We start from the raw sequence: 15,051 nt of genomic DNA, 5'->3' as shown, positions 1-15,051 counted from the left end.
CTCTGCTTGATGCTGACCATTCTTCCAATCTTTCTCCATTCATTTTACGCTGTACTAGTATATTCTGTTTGTTAGAAGTCCTTCTAGCCAAACATGCACTTTACTACTTATTCCTATAAAGTTTAGGATCAGTAATAGGAGTTGATGGTCTACCACATCAAATGCACTAGCTAAGTCAAATTGTAGTACAAGGACCTGTTGAACGGTGCTCAAGCATGTTCTAATCTCGGATGTCAGGGCACCGAGTAGTGTTTCAATATTATAGTGTTTTCTAAAACTGCGTTATGTGATATGTAATAGTTTATGGTGTTCCAGGTACTTTGTGATTTGTTACTACGCTTTCTAATAGTTTGACATGAAGTGGGATTGAAGGACTGGTCTGTAATTCTTGACATTGTTCATTTCTACATTTTGATCTTTTGGGATGGGTGTTAGAATAATTTTTCTTAGGTGTTTGTGGAATATTTATTTTTCTAGTGAGTCATTCAGCCACTCTAATATTATATATTTGATGGATTTTTTTAATAGTAAAATTGAACACAGACATCTAATAAATAAACTGAGTGCCCTTGGGATGGGTCCCAAAGTGACGGGCTGGGTCAAGAACTGGTTGAGTGGAAGGCGACAGAGGGTAGTGATCAATGGAGATCGCTCTGAGGAAAGGGATATTACCAGTGGTGTGCCTCAAGGTTCTGTTCTTGGGCCTGTTCTTTTTAACATTTTTATAAACGATATTGTTGAAGGGTTGGTCAGGTAAGATTTTCCTCTTTGTGGATGATACCAAAATCTGCAAGAGTAGACATGCCAGATGGTGTGAATAACATGAAGAAAGACCTGGCGAAGCTTGAAGAATAGTCTGAAATTTGGCAGCTAAAATTTAATGCTAAGACATGCAGGGTCATGCATTTGGGCTGCAAAACCTGAGGGAACGGTACAGTTTTAGTGGTGAAGAACTTATGTGCACGACAGAAGAGCGGGACTTGGGTATGATTGTATGTGATGATCTTAAGGTGGCCAAACAGGTTGACAAGGTGACGGCGAAAGCTAGAAGGATGCTAGCGTGCATTGGAAGAGGTATGGCCAGTAGGAAAAAGGAGTTTTATACCCAGGAAGTTTACAAAGTATTATTTTAATGAGAGGATAAATATCACCTAGTCCTGAAGGATGATGGCCCAGTAATGGCCACCACCTAGAAATCCACTCAAATAGTATCTTTCTTCAGACCCTCAGAAATGCCACCATCCACTCCAATAATCTTCATAGTGGTTGGATTTAAACATTGATTCCTCACCGGGCCATTTATGTTTATAAATATTTTAAATAGAAATGTGTTCTCAATTCACTTGGCATGTATTTTAAATGTAACGCTAATACTTAGCTAAAGTGGTCCATTCACAGGGATCAATCGCCAACATGTTTCACCCTGAACGGGTTTCATCAGGACACAAATCCCTCTATCCACAATTGGTTTCCCACAGCACGACCACTCCTAATTTTAAAAAAGATACTATTAGGAGTGGTTGCTTTCCTAACCACTCGGTGACAGTCTTTTTGGTGCCTTTTGTGCTCCTTCTGGTTGTGTTTGGTCCTTTTTCCATTTTCTGAAAGATGTTTTCTTGTCACTTATCGCCTTTTTCACTGCATTTGTTATCCATGCCGGGTTTTTTGTTCCTGCACCCTTTCCTAAACCTGGGGATGTACAGGTTTTGTGCTTCGTGCACCGTGCCCTTGAGTAGGGCCCAGGCTTCCTCTACATTCTCCATTTTCCCTGAGCTGTTGCTGAGCTTCTTTCCCACCATTTTCCTCATGGCCTCGTAATTTCCTTTTCTGAAATTGAATGCTGTCGTTGTGGTTCTTTTCACCTTTGATGTTCCTATTTTTAGCTTGTACTGGATCATGTTGTGATCGCTGTTTCCTAGTGGCGCTAGTACTACCACCTCCTTTGCGGGTCCCCCTAGCCCGTTGAGGATAGGTCAAGAGTGGCATCTCCTCGTGTTGGTTCCGTGACCAGTTGTTTCATGAAACAAAATCATCCTCCAGGAATTTTGTTTCTCTCATGCAATTTGAGTGCCCAATGCTCCAGGGTAGTTGAAATCCATCATTACCACCACACTTCCGCTTTTGCATACCTGCCTCAATTCAGCCTCCAGGTTCTGGTCGTTTTCTTCCGGTTGTCCTGGTGGGCGATAGTACAATCCCAATTTTATGTGTGCTCCATTTTCTCCTGTCAGTTTAACCCATAGTGATTCCAAGCCTTCCGCCCTTACTGTTGTTTCCATCCTGGTTGAAGGAATGGAGTCCTTTATATATAGCGCTATTCCTCCACCCTTCTTGTGTGTCCTGTCCCTCCTAAAGAGTTTGTACCCTGGTAGGACCACATCCCATTTGTTGTCTGTGATTCCAATTATGTCTAAGTCCTCCTTACTGGCTATAACCTCTAGCTCTCCCATTTTGGTTGTTAGGCTCCTAGCATTAGTGTATAGGCAATTTAAGTCCCGGTTGTTTACCTTCTCTGTTGGTTTTCCTCATGGTTTGATGCTCCTGCCGACCTCCTCATGGGCTGCCAGTCCCCGATCCTCGTTCCGGTCATCCTCCTCCTGTGGTGTGTCTGTTTCGTCCTCATTCCCCTCCTGTGGAGGGTCTATCTCGTCCTCAGTCTGCTTCCCCATTTTTGGATGTCCCTCTGGCTCCGGCTGTTTCCTCCTTTTCCCGTTCTTTAGTTTCATTAGTTCCTTGGGCCCCTGCATTGCGTCTTTGGGTTTTTGTTTTTTTTTTCAGAAAATGTCCACTCAGTCTCGAGCCCTCTATCGCCTTTTCCCTGTTCAGTATCCTTGTTTGATACTCTAGTCCGATGTGTCGATGTCAGATCGACTATCGGCTTTCCCCTTGTCCTCAAATTAAAGCCATGTCTATGCCGATCTGGAATCCCATCATGCTGGAATCTTCTTCTCTATGTCACAAAATAACCTGAAACCTCACTATGTAACTTGAAACCAACTACCTTCTAATGTAATGTAATTTCATGGAAATGTCCAGCTATCTTCCAATGTATCTTCCTGGAAATGTCCAGCTATCTCCCAATGTAATGTATCTTCCTGGAAATGCCCAGTTATCTTCCAATGTAATCCGCTTAGAACCGCAAGGTACAAGCGGAATAGCAATCAGTAATGTAATGTAATGTAAAATGCCCCGCATGCTAGCCGCTACCGCCTCCTCTTGAGCAGGTAGTTTTTTGGGTAGCGCGCACTAATCTGGTACGTGCGCTAAAAACGCTAGTGTACCTTTGTAAAATGAGCCCTAAATGTGTACTATTTTTATTAGTTAATTATTATTGTTTTCCAATGCTCAATAAGACTTCCTTTTTAAGGTTTGACACTTGTGCCAGAATATTTTTACTAAATTTAAGAAGTATCAAATTCTAGAGTGAATAATTAGATATACGCCCTCTTTCACATGGTATAGAGGTTTAAAAAAGGGCAATGCGTTAATGAAGTCATTGGGTTCAATCTAGCCATTTATTTCTGCATTAATTTAAACAACTAAGGAAAAAAGATAAATATAGCTCATCCAGTCATACAAGAAATGGCTCTACCTCACCTCTAATAATGTTTTGATCACTAGGTTCCTTCCTGAGGTCTTACTGAGGATATGAAATAGATGCGATCCCCACTTCTAGACCTCTTTCACATAATTTATGGAGAGGTGTTACTGAACCTTGAAGGAGACCTGTGTGATTGCACTACAGCAAAACAAAAAAGTAGCAGATAAAGATCAAAGTGAGAGCTAGGGCAAAACAGTTTAGGTAAAGATGCAGGTAATAATTAGCAATGTATTAAAAATATTTTATTTTTATTTGCTTATAATGTCATTTGAAAGCTGCTTGATGTTAATACAACTTTAATTTAATTCTTTATAGTGGGTGTGTGTGTGGTGGTAGTTGGGGGACAACGCCTACATCAACAGTAAAGTTAGAATAGGGTCATTAAATCCAGTGGCGTATCTAGTATATATGACAGCCAGTACTGATCTTTTTTTTTTAAACCCTCCTCTATATAAAAAAGATATTTTTAGTAATAATCCATGAGTCACACAACAAGGGTGCCTAGGTAAAGGCAGCATCTTAAACACTGCAGTGAGCACTAGAACACCAACACATGCATTGTAAAACTAAACAAGCCAGATCCTGCACAGTCAATTGATCCTGTACAGTCAATGCTAACAGAAAGCCATGTCCTTTTCATACGCACAGAACACAGATACACTCTCGCCCAATACGAAATAATCACAAACTAAAAATAGAAATATGTAGACAAAAGTTAAACTGAACCAAGAAACCAGACTCTGCATACAATGCAGCACCACAGAAAGTGACACGTCCCCTAATACTGTGCAAAATATAAAGACAGTTGATGTAAATTTGAAAAAAACTGCTACATAACAATCACCACTTTACAATTTAACAAATAGAAATAAAACAAATAATGAGAAATAAGAAAATATCATTTTATTGGACTAATCCATTTTTCAATTAACTTTCAAAGGGCAAATCTTTCTTCAAAACAGTACTGTACAGTATACAGCTGTTATGGTATCCTGTCCTGACCTGAGGAAAGGGGTTTAGTCCCAAAAAACTGCCTTATTTCCATTTCCTATGTATAAACTTTAATCAACACAGTTACAATACTACTTGATTCTATGTAAAGGGACAAAAATTTTTTTTTTCTACCTTTTGTCGTTTCTGCTTTAATCATCTTCTCTTCGCTCTCTTCTTTCTATTCAGCGTTTGTCCTCACTCCCTTCCATGCAATATCTATCATCTCTCTTTGCCCTTTCTACCCAGCCTCTGCCCTCTCGCTCTCTACCCTTTCCATCTACTGTCCACCCTCTCTCTGACCCTTGAATCCACTTTCCACCCTCTCTCTGACCCTTGCATCTACTGTCCACCCTCTCTACCCTTCCTTTCCTATGACAGTCCATTCCTGGTGTTTCCATCTAGGGCAAGAACATGTACAGGAAAAAGATCCTTAAGGAACAGCTTTGTTTGATATCAAAAAGAGACCCAAGAAAAGTATAATTAGTCACTCGTGTCCCCCAAAACACCACAAAAAAATATGTATTTTGTGCATGACATGCATAGTGACAACACACAAACCTAGAGGACTGGGTAAAACGAGGATCCTGCAGGCCTCATGAACCTTGCGGGTGTCTACCTCACATCCTTAAAAATTTGCTTACCTCAAGGGTGAGTGGGAACCGTGAGGTCTGTGGGTGTTAAAATGCCCTGCAGACCCCATGTCACAGAGATGTGCGAGGTCTGTGGGATCCGGGCGATCCTTATTTTACCCAGTCCCCAAACTTAGGAAAGTCTATGCATTGAGAGCAATTTTTTAAGCTATTTACCCAGATGCTGTTTGCCAGAAAAGGAAGGTTTAAATCTATGGGATACTTATTTTCTTGGATGACTTTTTCAAAGAGAAAGTGCTCAGTGCTCTTAGTTTCATGATTGATGTGGCGTACCAGGTATCAAAGAGAAAGCATCCACAATCTTTTCAATGGACTGAAGTTTTGAAAATAGCCCAGAGATAACTCGATTTCTGTCATGGAACTACAACTCTACCTTCTTGCAGGACTTGGAAACAGCAGCCGTGCACATAGCCCCATTTGCACAATCATTAACTCATACCAACATCTGTGCACAATGCACAGCATGAAAATCCCCGCACTTCAAAATCATGCCATCGTAGGAGCTTCAAGTAGCAGCTTTCATCTGATGATTTGCCAAGATTTTTTCCCTGTATTGTAAGGGATAGGATTTTTTTTTTTTTTTTTTTAAACCCACAAAAAAAACCCACCTCTCTTCTGAGCTGCACACGTTAAGCACTGCAGTTCAAATAGCAAACAGCACTGGAACCCAGTGAGAAAACTCTTTTTACTACCCATAGATACATACAACTGATTAATAATGACTTGCCGTCCTGCCTCTTTTGGGGGTCAATGGGCATTTGCTGTGCCTTAGGAAAGATCAGAGCAACCAACCCCCTTCCTTCGCACAACTCGGATTCTGCTTCCTCTCAAGAAAAAAATGAAGTTACAAACCGAGTAACAATCCAAGAGACCAAAAACTAAAGAAACCCCCCACGTGGTCTTGATCACCCTGCTTGCCGGAACTGAAGGAAACTTGACACTTTTTTTTCTCCCAGAAGAGTCCCAGACTCGCTGCAGCCCCACGAGCTGACAGTCTTTAATATCCTGGTGAGCAGAGGCATTACCAGCAGCTTTGTGGAGGTGGGAGGAGGGTTTACACTCAACACAGCAAGATTATTCTGCTTTCTGGAGACAGGGAAACATACCCAATCAGAGGACAGAGCCTGGTTAAAGAAACAGCAAAATAGCTCAGTAACCCTCCTGAGGAAAACTGGAGGCAACTTGAGGAGTGCCCTTCAGATCGGCTTCTAATGTGCTGTCCCGTGCTTATAAATTGGCAGTGATTTGAATTTATTTCACAGGCAGGAGGACTCAAACACTGAACTTTCAGTGGCGAGTCAGGCTGTGCCGAGTCAGCCCAGGAAATCTCCAAGCTGGTGAGAGGGTTTAAAAAAAAAAAAATGTTGAGCAGTGGCGGCAGCAGCGCGATTCACGATTGAGATGACAGCCGGGTGGTCATCTAAATTAAAAGGCCCTAAGGAGAACACTGAAATCTCATGTTTACTTGCATAAACATTATTTCTCTGTATGTGTAAAACAAAACAAAAAATTTTATCTTCCCCCCCCCCATCATTTAAAGGTAAAAGCAGACATGTTTTTAAAAAAATTATTATTATTTAATGTTTATGGGTTTCCCAACCAGTGCTCACTTCCTCCTAAAAAGTCAGAACAAAGAAACAGTCAGTTCTTCCAGACTGAGACAGAATCAGTCCCCTTGATTTTTAGCTGAGGTGGTCAGCATTTAAATCAAATCCCAGCCTCTACAGGTTTTTATATTTGGATATTCAGTACCAGTATCAATACCAGGCAGTTCTGAATATGTATGTATAACTTGCCCTTGGCAATATTCAGACTGATATCCAGACAACTAAGCAGATAAAAGTTAGGACAGCCTAATATTATCTGGGTAGTTACCTGGTTAGCGGACTGAATATCTTCACTAACCAGGTAACCTGCAATTCTGCTCAGGTTTTGGTTCATGATGAACTACTCAGAAAGGATTTTCAGCCCCATGACACCTGGACAATGCTACTGAAAATCCAGGTATGACTGCGATGCACTCTTATCCCAATAAATCCCATTGAATATCGAAACAAATGTTATTGTGCTCTGTTTTATTAATGTTACCAATAAAAGCCTGACTGAAGGGAATTGAGCATGCTTCTGCCATCCGATAGCAGTTATAAGGCATGAATCCAATGACAAAAACCCTGTATGCAGCTGCCAGTATGCACACAGCCAAATACACACTGATACTAACTGTCCTGGGGGACTGAAGAGGAAATGTTTCACATCCTCAGCAGCTGTATAACATGAAATATATGATCACATCAGGAGCAAACACACATGGTCCTGAGAAGATGGCTGCAAAGTGAAAAGCTTCTCTCTGATTCTTTCATTCATCCAAGGGGTGCACACAGTCTGGACCCCCAGTCACAATCTCATTCTACAGCATCTTTGCTGCACAAACTTTCTCCAGGTGTGAGCAGGTGGGAGAGGGCTGATCCTTTGCCACTGCCATAGAACATATACTTGTCCAATTGTATGTCCTGTAGTGCTGTTGTATCTTGGACTGGCTTGGGTTTTTTCCCCATACTGGTGGCTACCAGTAAGCATTCTTGCAGTCCAAGGTGGGAGGGACAGGAACAGGTATACAGCTACTGCAGGGAGAAAGGCAGAGATGTCACTCCTTCACCAGGACCACCTGCTTCTGCTTTCGCTCCCTCTTCTTCTGGAGCTTCCTTTGCAGCTGCGCTTCCTGCCTCTGTTGCAATGTCTCCTGGATTTTGTCTTTGAATTTTTGTTTTTCTCGCTTGATTTTTTCCAGCTCAGCTTTTCTCTTTGCTTCCAGATCTGGATCCTGGAAAAATTGATAAGTGTAAGGGAATCAATTTTACAAAGCATTTTTACAATTTTACAAAGTCTTTATCGGCCATCATGTTTCTTTGTTTCTATCCCAAAAGAAGTGGTGGAGACAGAGACTGTGTCTGAATTCAAAAGGGCCTGGGATAGGCATGTGGGATCTCTTGGAGAGAGAATGAGATAATGGTTCCTGCGGATGGGCAGACTAGATGGGCCATTTGGCCTTTATTTGCCATCATGATTCTATGTTTCTACTGGTAAAGCATGTTTTACAACTGAAATAGGCTCTGATAAAATTGCACAAATGAATACACCTGTATAAATACTCCTGTCAAAATGATCGTGGCAGAAGCTCCTGAGGTGGAGCGATGCATGCACAAACCATCAAAAGCACAAGTACACACAAAGAATACAGTCCATTCTCATTATTTGCATGTTCCCGGTGCACAATTTCATGTATCTATGGTTGCATCAGTTGAGAACAATATTTCCCATTCGTGCTGTTGTGTTCACGTATTCGCAAACCGGCTGTTAAAAACCAAACAAACCCGTTTTCACTTTCACCTCACGGTCTGGTGTTTGCTTCCAGATCTGGCCCCCAAGCTATGTTTCCTCTAAACTGAGCAATTGCTCATACATCCTAGGAGTGTCACTCACAGATTTTACATGGCCGCTCACAAAAATACTTGCAAATCTGGAAAATTATTGGTTTTTAGAACTTGTTGCTCATATGAGAAAATATCTGGCGACACCTGGTCAATCCTAAACAAATACAGCTATTACTTCTAGTTAATTCCTGACCTGGTTTTCCCTTTTTATGTGCTTTCCTATCTAAATTGTAGTTCTGCCTTCTATCCTCCCCTAAAAGTATGTCATGAGTAATTGGTGGAGGATGGGCTGGGGAGGGCTTCAATGGCTGGGAGGGTGTAGATGGGCTGGAGTAAGTCTTAACAGAGATTTCGGCAGTTGGAACCCAAGCACAGTACCGGGTATAGCTTTGGATTCTTGCCCAGAAATAGATAAGAAGAAAATTAAAGCTTTGGATTCTTGCCCAGAAATAGATAAGAAGAAAATAAAAAAATTTAAATTGAATCAGGTTGGACAGACTTGATGGTCCATTCGAGTCTTTATCTGCCGTCATCTACTCTATTACCGCATTTTCGCGGATATAACGCGCGCGTTATACGTGATTTTACGTACCGCGCATACCCCTCGCGCGTTATATGCCTGAGCGCGGTATACAAAAGTTTTTAAACATAGTTCCCACCCCGCCCGATTCACCCCCCCAGCAGGACCGCTCGCACCCCCACCCCGAACGACCGCTCGCACGCGCTCCCACCCGCACCCACGATCGGAGCAAGAGGGAGCCCAAGCCCTCTTGCCCGGCCGACTCCCCGACGTCCGATACATCCCCCCCCCCGGCAGGACCACTCGCACCCTCACCCCGAAGGACCGCCGACTCCCCAACAATATCGGGCCAGGAGGGAGCCCAAACCCTCCTGGCCACAGCGACCCCCTAACCCCACCCCGCACTACATTACGGGCAGGAGGGATCCCAGGCCCTCCTGCCCTCGACGCAAACCCCCCCCCCCCCCAGCCGACCCGCGACCCCCCTGGCCGACCCCCACGACCCCCCCACCCCCCTTCCCCGTACCTTTGGAAGTTGGCCGGACAGACGGGAGCCAAACCCGCCTGTCCGGCAGGCAGCCAACGAAGGAATGAGGCCGGATTGGCCCATCCGTCCTAAAGCTCCGCCTACTGGTGGGGCCTAAGGCGCGTGGGCCAATCAGAATAGGCCCTGGAGCCTTAGGTCCCACCTGGGGGCGCGGCCTGAGGCACATGGGCCAAACCCGACCATGTGTCTCAGGCCGCGCCCCCAGGTGGGACCTAAGGCTCCAGGGCCTATTCTGATTGGCCCACGCGCCTTAGGCCCCACCAGTAGGCGGAGCTTTAGGACGGATGGGCCAATCCGGCCTCATTCCTTCGTTGGCTGCCTGCCGGACAGGCGGGATTGGCTCCCGTTTGTCCGGCCAACTTCCAAAGGTACGGGGAAGGGGGGTGGGGGGGTCGTGGGGGTCGGCCAGGGGGGTCGCGGGTCGGCTGGGGGGGAGGGGGGTTTGCGTCGAGGGCAGGAGGGCCTGGGATCCCTCCTGCCCGTAATGTAGTGCGGGGTGGGGTTAGGGGGTCGCCGTGGCCAGGAGGGTTTGGGCTCCCTTCTGGCCCAACTACACAAAGGTACGGGGAAGGCGGGTGGGGGTGTCGTGGGGGTCGGCCAGGGGGGTCGCGGGTCGGCTGGGGGACGGGCGGAGGTTCTTGGGGGGGGCGGTCATTGGGGGGAGGGGGTTTGCGTCGAGGGCAGGAGGGCCTGGGATCCCTCCTGCCCGTAATGTAGTGCGGGGTGGGGTTAGGGGGTCGCCGTGGCCAGGAGGGTTTGGGCTCCCTCCTGGCCCGATATTGTTGGGGAGTCGGCGGTCCTTCGGGGTGAGGGTGCGAGTGGTCCTGCCGGGGGGGGGGGGATGTATCGGACGTCGGGGGGGGCATCAGGCTTTCAGGATGGGGACAGACCTTCAAGGGGGGACAGGACTTCAAGGGAGGACAGTGCACGGAAGTCAGGGGGGGTGAACGGAGAGTCGGGACAGCGCACGGAAAGTCAGGGCGGGCGAAAGGAGAGTCGGGCAGCATGCGCGTTATATGCCTGAGCGCGGTATAGAAAAGTTTTTGTACATATCATCGTGATTTCTGCGCGCTATACCCCTGTGCGCGTTTTACAATGGTGCGCGTTATATCCGCGAAAATACGGTACTATGTCTGTTGTTTATATGTCTCAACGAATATTTTATTACCACTGTAAATTGCTTAGAAATTTTTTATAAGCATTTTTATAAAATTTTAATAAAACTTGGAGTATTGCTCCCAAGTATCTGGAGAATGAATTATAAGCATCTACAACAGGTATTCCAAGTGCTGTCCCATGCAGGAACCTAAGCCTATTTTTCCAAAAGGATTCATTGTTCACTTTCTGTGGTTTTGTTTATTGTGAGCTTCCATACTGCTACTAATGACTGGGATGTCAATTCAGAACGGTTGGCATGAGCTTCTGTAAAAGGTGTTACAATACTTGAGCTTCTGTGGAGGTGTTATAATACATGGGCTCTATACAGAGTTACAAGGGCTTCTGTAGCAGTGTTACAATACAGAGTTATTAAGACTGGCATAATTATGGCATAGTCAATCAATCATCCCATTATATTACTGGCACATCGATCGTCCCACCTATATGTATATGTTCATACTAAATCAATTGTCTTACCTATCTTCACATCTAATATTAGATTTACTATTGTAGCTAAGTATACAGTATTTATACACCTCCTAAGGAATTTGGCCTATTCAACTAAATATGTTCTATATACACATGTATATGTATTGTGTTTTATTTTATCTTTGAAGTATTATCTTCCTCAGTCTAGTTTTCTGGGCTTCAGCCCTTGGTCTATTTATATCCTATTATGTTCTTCCTATTGAGTTCCTGATTGGGGGAGGGGGTGGGCTAGCCAACTGTCTCCTCTATGTTGTTTTATTGGCTAAAGTAGTCTACAAAGAGGATGGTCTTTATCCCTTTCTTGAACACACTTTTGAGGCACAACATGTACTACTGGAACCTAACCTCTATTTTCCCATAGACTCAGCGTTTTGTTATTTGCGAACATTTTCAGGAACCATTCTACTGTGAATAATGAGAATGGACTGTTACGTATGTACAGTATGTGTGTATATATACATTCTAGATTTCTATGAAGACTGAAAGTTGTGTGTTGAAGATAAAACTTGCCAATGGCACCTGTAATACGATTATGCCCAAAGGAAACTGGCTGCAGACTATGAAAAGGAACTGTGTAAAGCATTATGTTCCTTGTATGTGACTGAGGTATTCTGTTTGCATGGCCATAATCTCATTAAAAGTAACTCAGGTTGCAGCCTTACAGAAAACTTAAAGAGATGCCAAGCTGCTTGCTGGATTTGAACCCATTGTTGCTTTATTTCTGGGCAAGTCCACCCACCACATATGAAAAAGGATGCCAACTTCCCCGCAACCCCTTCAGCATTTCTCAGTGGTAGTCGGAAACATCCTGGGTAGTCGAGCAAAATCCTACGCCAGTTTCTTTAACTACAACTGACAGAGATGACTCGTTAGCCTTTATTATCTTCTATTGTTTTCCATTAACAGATTCCCCCAGATCTTCTTTGCATTGAGCCATATATTTAAACTTCTCAAATACATTACCGTGTATCATGTCATATAATTCTGATATTAGCCCCCTAGAGTATTTGGCATATTTAGCTCAAGATTTTTAGTCTTAACAATAGCGTCCATTTCACTCATAAGGACACACTTAGTCCTTTCCTCGAACACTGCAGTCTGTTTCCTTGTCAACACTTTCCAAATAGGTGCTCAGGGAATCCTCTGTAAACCTAAAGCAGTTAATCAGCAGACAGAACTCACCTTTCCCTCTAAGATCAGTTGCTTCCTTTTATTTTTTTCCTTCTTTTCATCGAAATCCGTAGATTCCAGCTTCTGCAGAAAGAAGAGAGAGCATTGACTGCACATTCCCTCAGGGTGAAGGGCAAGAGAGGTAGCAATGAATGTAGTAGACACGAGAAGCAAGATGCTCACAGCAGCTGTTTGGAATATAAAAGAGCTTTTTGATAAGCCAAAGGGGAGCTGGGGACTGGAGGGAATGAAGTGGAATCTCATGTGCTCTTTTACCCATCTTGATGATGGGAAAAAGTAAGATAAATTCTGTTCTGGATTGGGAGAGATCTGGTAGGAGGTTATACGCTGGAGTTTGAAGATGGAATATTTCCTTAGAACTTTGGGAAAAATAACTGAGCAGACTGGATGGGCCAAAAAACCTCTCTGTACCTTCTGGTCTGGATAGGGACCAAGCGGTTACTTGCTGAGGCTTGAAGCTGAAATGTTTCCTTAACGTTATGAGCAGAATAACTGGGTGAGCCAAATAGTCTCTCTCTATGCCCTCATCTACCAAGATACTATGGAGTTAATAAACAAACCATCCCCAATTTGTACAGAGATATGTACAGGTTTTGTTCTTTAATTGCTACACTACAAAACCTGCTCACATAAGGTTTTGCAGATGTTCTTTCCAGGGGCAAAACAAATTCATGTAGTTTTGATTATCCAAAATCATGCATATAGTTTTCTCCTCTGACCTAGCCCTGTCCTAAGAATGCCTCTTAAAATAAATACCCAGTTAAATGTACATGTGATAGCAACATGCGTAAAACTTTCCTCACTTTTAGGATAAGCAGTAATCCAAAAGCCTATGTTTTACTCGCCAACAGAACTTTACTATCCTCCTTCATGAAGGTCAGATTAAGGAGATTAGAGAGCCCTCAAAAATGACCTACTGACCTTGCAGCAACTCCCTCTATAAAATAATTCAAGGGAAGGAGCATAAAGAACTTAAGGAGCATATGCCATCAATTCTGCAGCAGTGAAAAATACAACAATAATACTATACTACTATATTCTACAATTAGAGATAATACTGTTCATTGTAGATAACACATAAGATCACCAATCAAATACCGGGATGCAACAATACACAATAAATCATGTAAAACCCAACTGAAACCAGGATCTCCGGTTGTTGATTAAACTGAATCTGTGACGCCATCCCCCCCTCACACACACACACCAGCAGCAGCCCCCTCCTGGGCCTACCTTTTTATTGGCGGATAGTGGCATTCCTGCACACAGCCATGTGAAAATGGCTTCAAAGACTGCTGCAGGAGATCCTGGCAGCCATTTTGAGAATGAAATTGGCATAGGCTACAGAGACTCCCACTCACTCTTGCCCATGCCATATCCAATCTCAAGATGACTGCTGGAACCTACCATAGCAGCCATTTTAATATAAAGCTGGCCATGCACAAGAGTGGTGATACTCCTTTGCCCATTTTCTACCAATGAAAAGGTAGACCCAGGAAGGGGAGGGGGGTGGGTTGTTCAGTTTTAGCTGAAAATGCACTGGCATTTACAGTCGATATCTAAACCCGAATTCTGGGCCAGTTTCAATGTGAAATCCCAAACCAAAGCTGAAATTTGGTCAGCCTCTAAAATCATGAAAAATTAATAAAAGTTTGTGGAATAAAAAAGTTAACAAGTTTTTAACTTCCTGTGAAAACTCATACAACTGAAATTTATCTTTAGATTTGCAGGTAAAAATCTTTCAGAGCATGGCTCAGACCATTCCCAGATCCCGACGCATACTATAGCTATCTATTACTATTGTAATCTCCCTGGGAATTCCCAGGCTAATTTCTTGTTGTAAACTGCCTAGAACTGAAAGATACTGGCAAGATAGAAGACATCAATGTAATGTAATATAATAAGAAAATTAAGAATTAAAAACTCGTCTAGATTTGATCTTGCTTATGGTTTAGTTTATTTAATATACCGCTCTCTCTTAGGTAATAGCAAATCGGTTTGCAATATAAAACCATAAAAGACAGAAAAGAACTACAAATCACAGAAAAAGTAATTAAATTACACAATTCTAAAAAACAAAGGAAAAAAAACCCCAAAACAGAAAACAACAGATTGCAACTCTAGTAAACCCTTATGACACCTGGTGCAGACAGCTCAGCTGAGAAAGACTTCTTGAAAAGGTTTCAGGAGTGTTCTAAACTTCAAATAAGAGGGCTCAAGATGGACTGAACTTGGGAGAGACTATTATTGTATAATTTATAATGTTTAATAAAAATTGATTTAAACACTTATGTCTAATTTATGTCTCCCCAATTATTTTATCTCACTATAAATTTGTACACCACTTAGACAACTTTTTAAATGGTATATCAAATTTTAAATAAAACTTGGAAAAAAGCAGGTAAAATATGGGAAAAAGTTTTATTCCTACTTACTTCATAATGGGCTGATCACATTAGTAGAATATGAAG

At 43.1% G+C, this 15,051-nt stretch overlaps 1 protein-coding gene across 1 annotated transcript in view; it reads right to left on the bottom strand.

Annotated features, from left to right (window-relative positions):
- Nucleotides 1-6,654: 6,654 nt before the first annotated feature.
- DDX49 (DEAD-box helicase 49) overlaps nucleotides 6,655-15,051 on the bottom strand; it is a 40,212-nt gene continuing 31,815 nt past the window's right edge. The window contains exons 12-13 of the mRNA XM_033954959.1: nucleotides 12,572-12,643; nucleotides 6,655-8,065 (exon numbers count right to left, since the gene is read on the bottom strand). Of these exons, the coding sequence (XP_033810850.1) occupies nucleotides 7,889-8,065; nucleotides 12,572-12,643 (249 nt within the window). The 3' untranslated portion in view covers nucleotides 6,655-7,888. The remainder of the gene's footprint in view (nucleotides 8,066-12,571; nucleotides 12,644-15,051) is intronic.

Source organism: Geotrypetes seraphini, chromosome 8 (genome assembly GCF_902459505.1).
Source record: "Geotrypetes seraphini chromosome 8, aGeoSer1.1, whole genome shotgun sequence".
NCBI lineage: Eukaryota > Metazoa > Chordata > Amphibia > Gymnophiona > Dermophiidae > Geotrypetes > Geotrypetes seraphini.
This window is presented reverse-complemented; position numbering and strand designations above follow the sequence as displayed.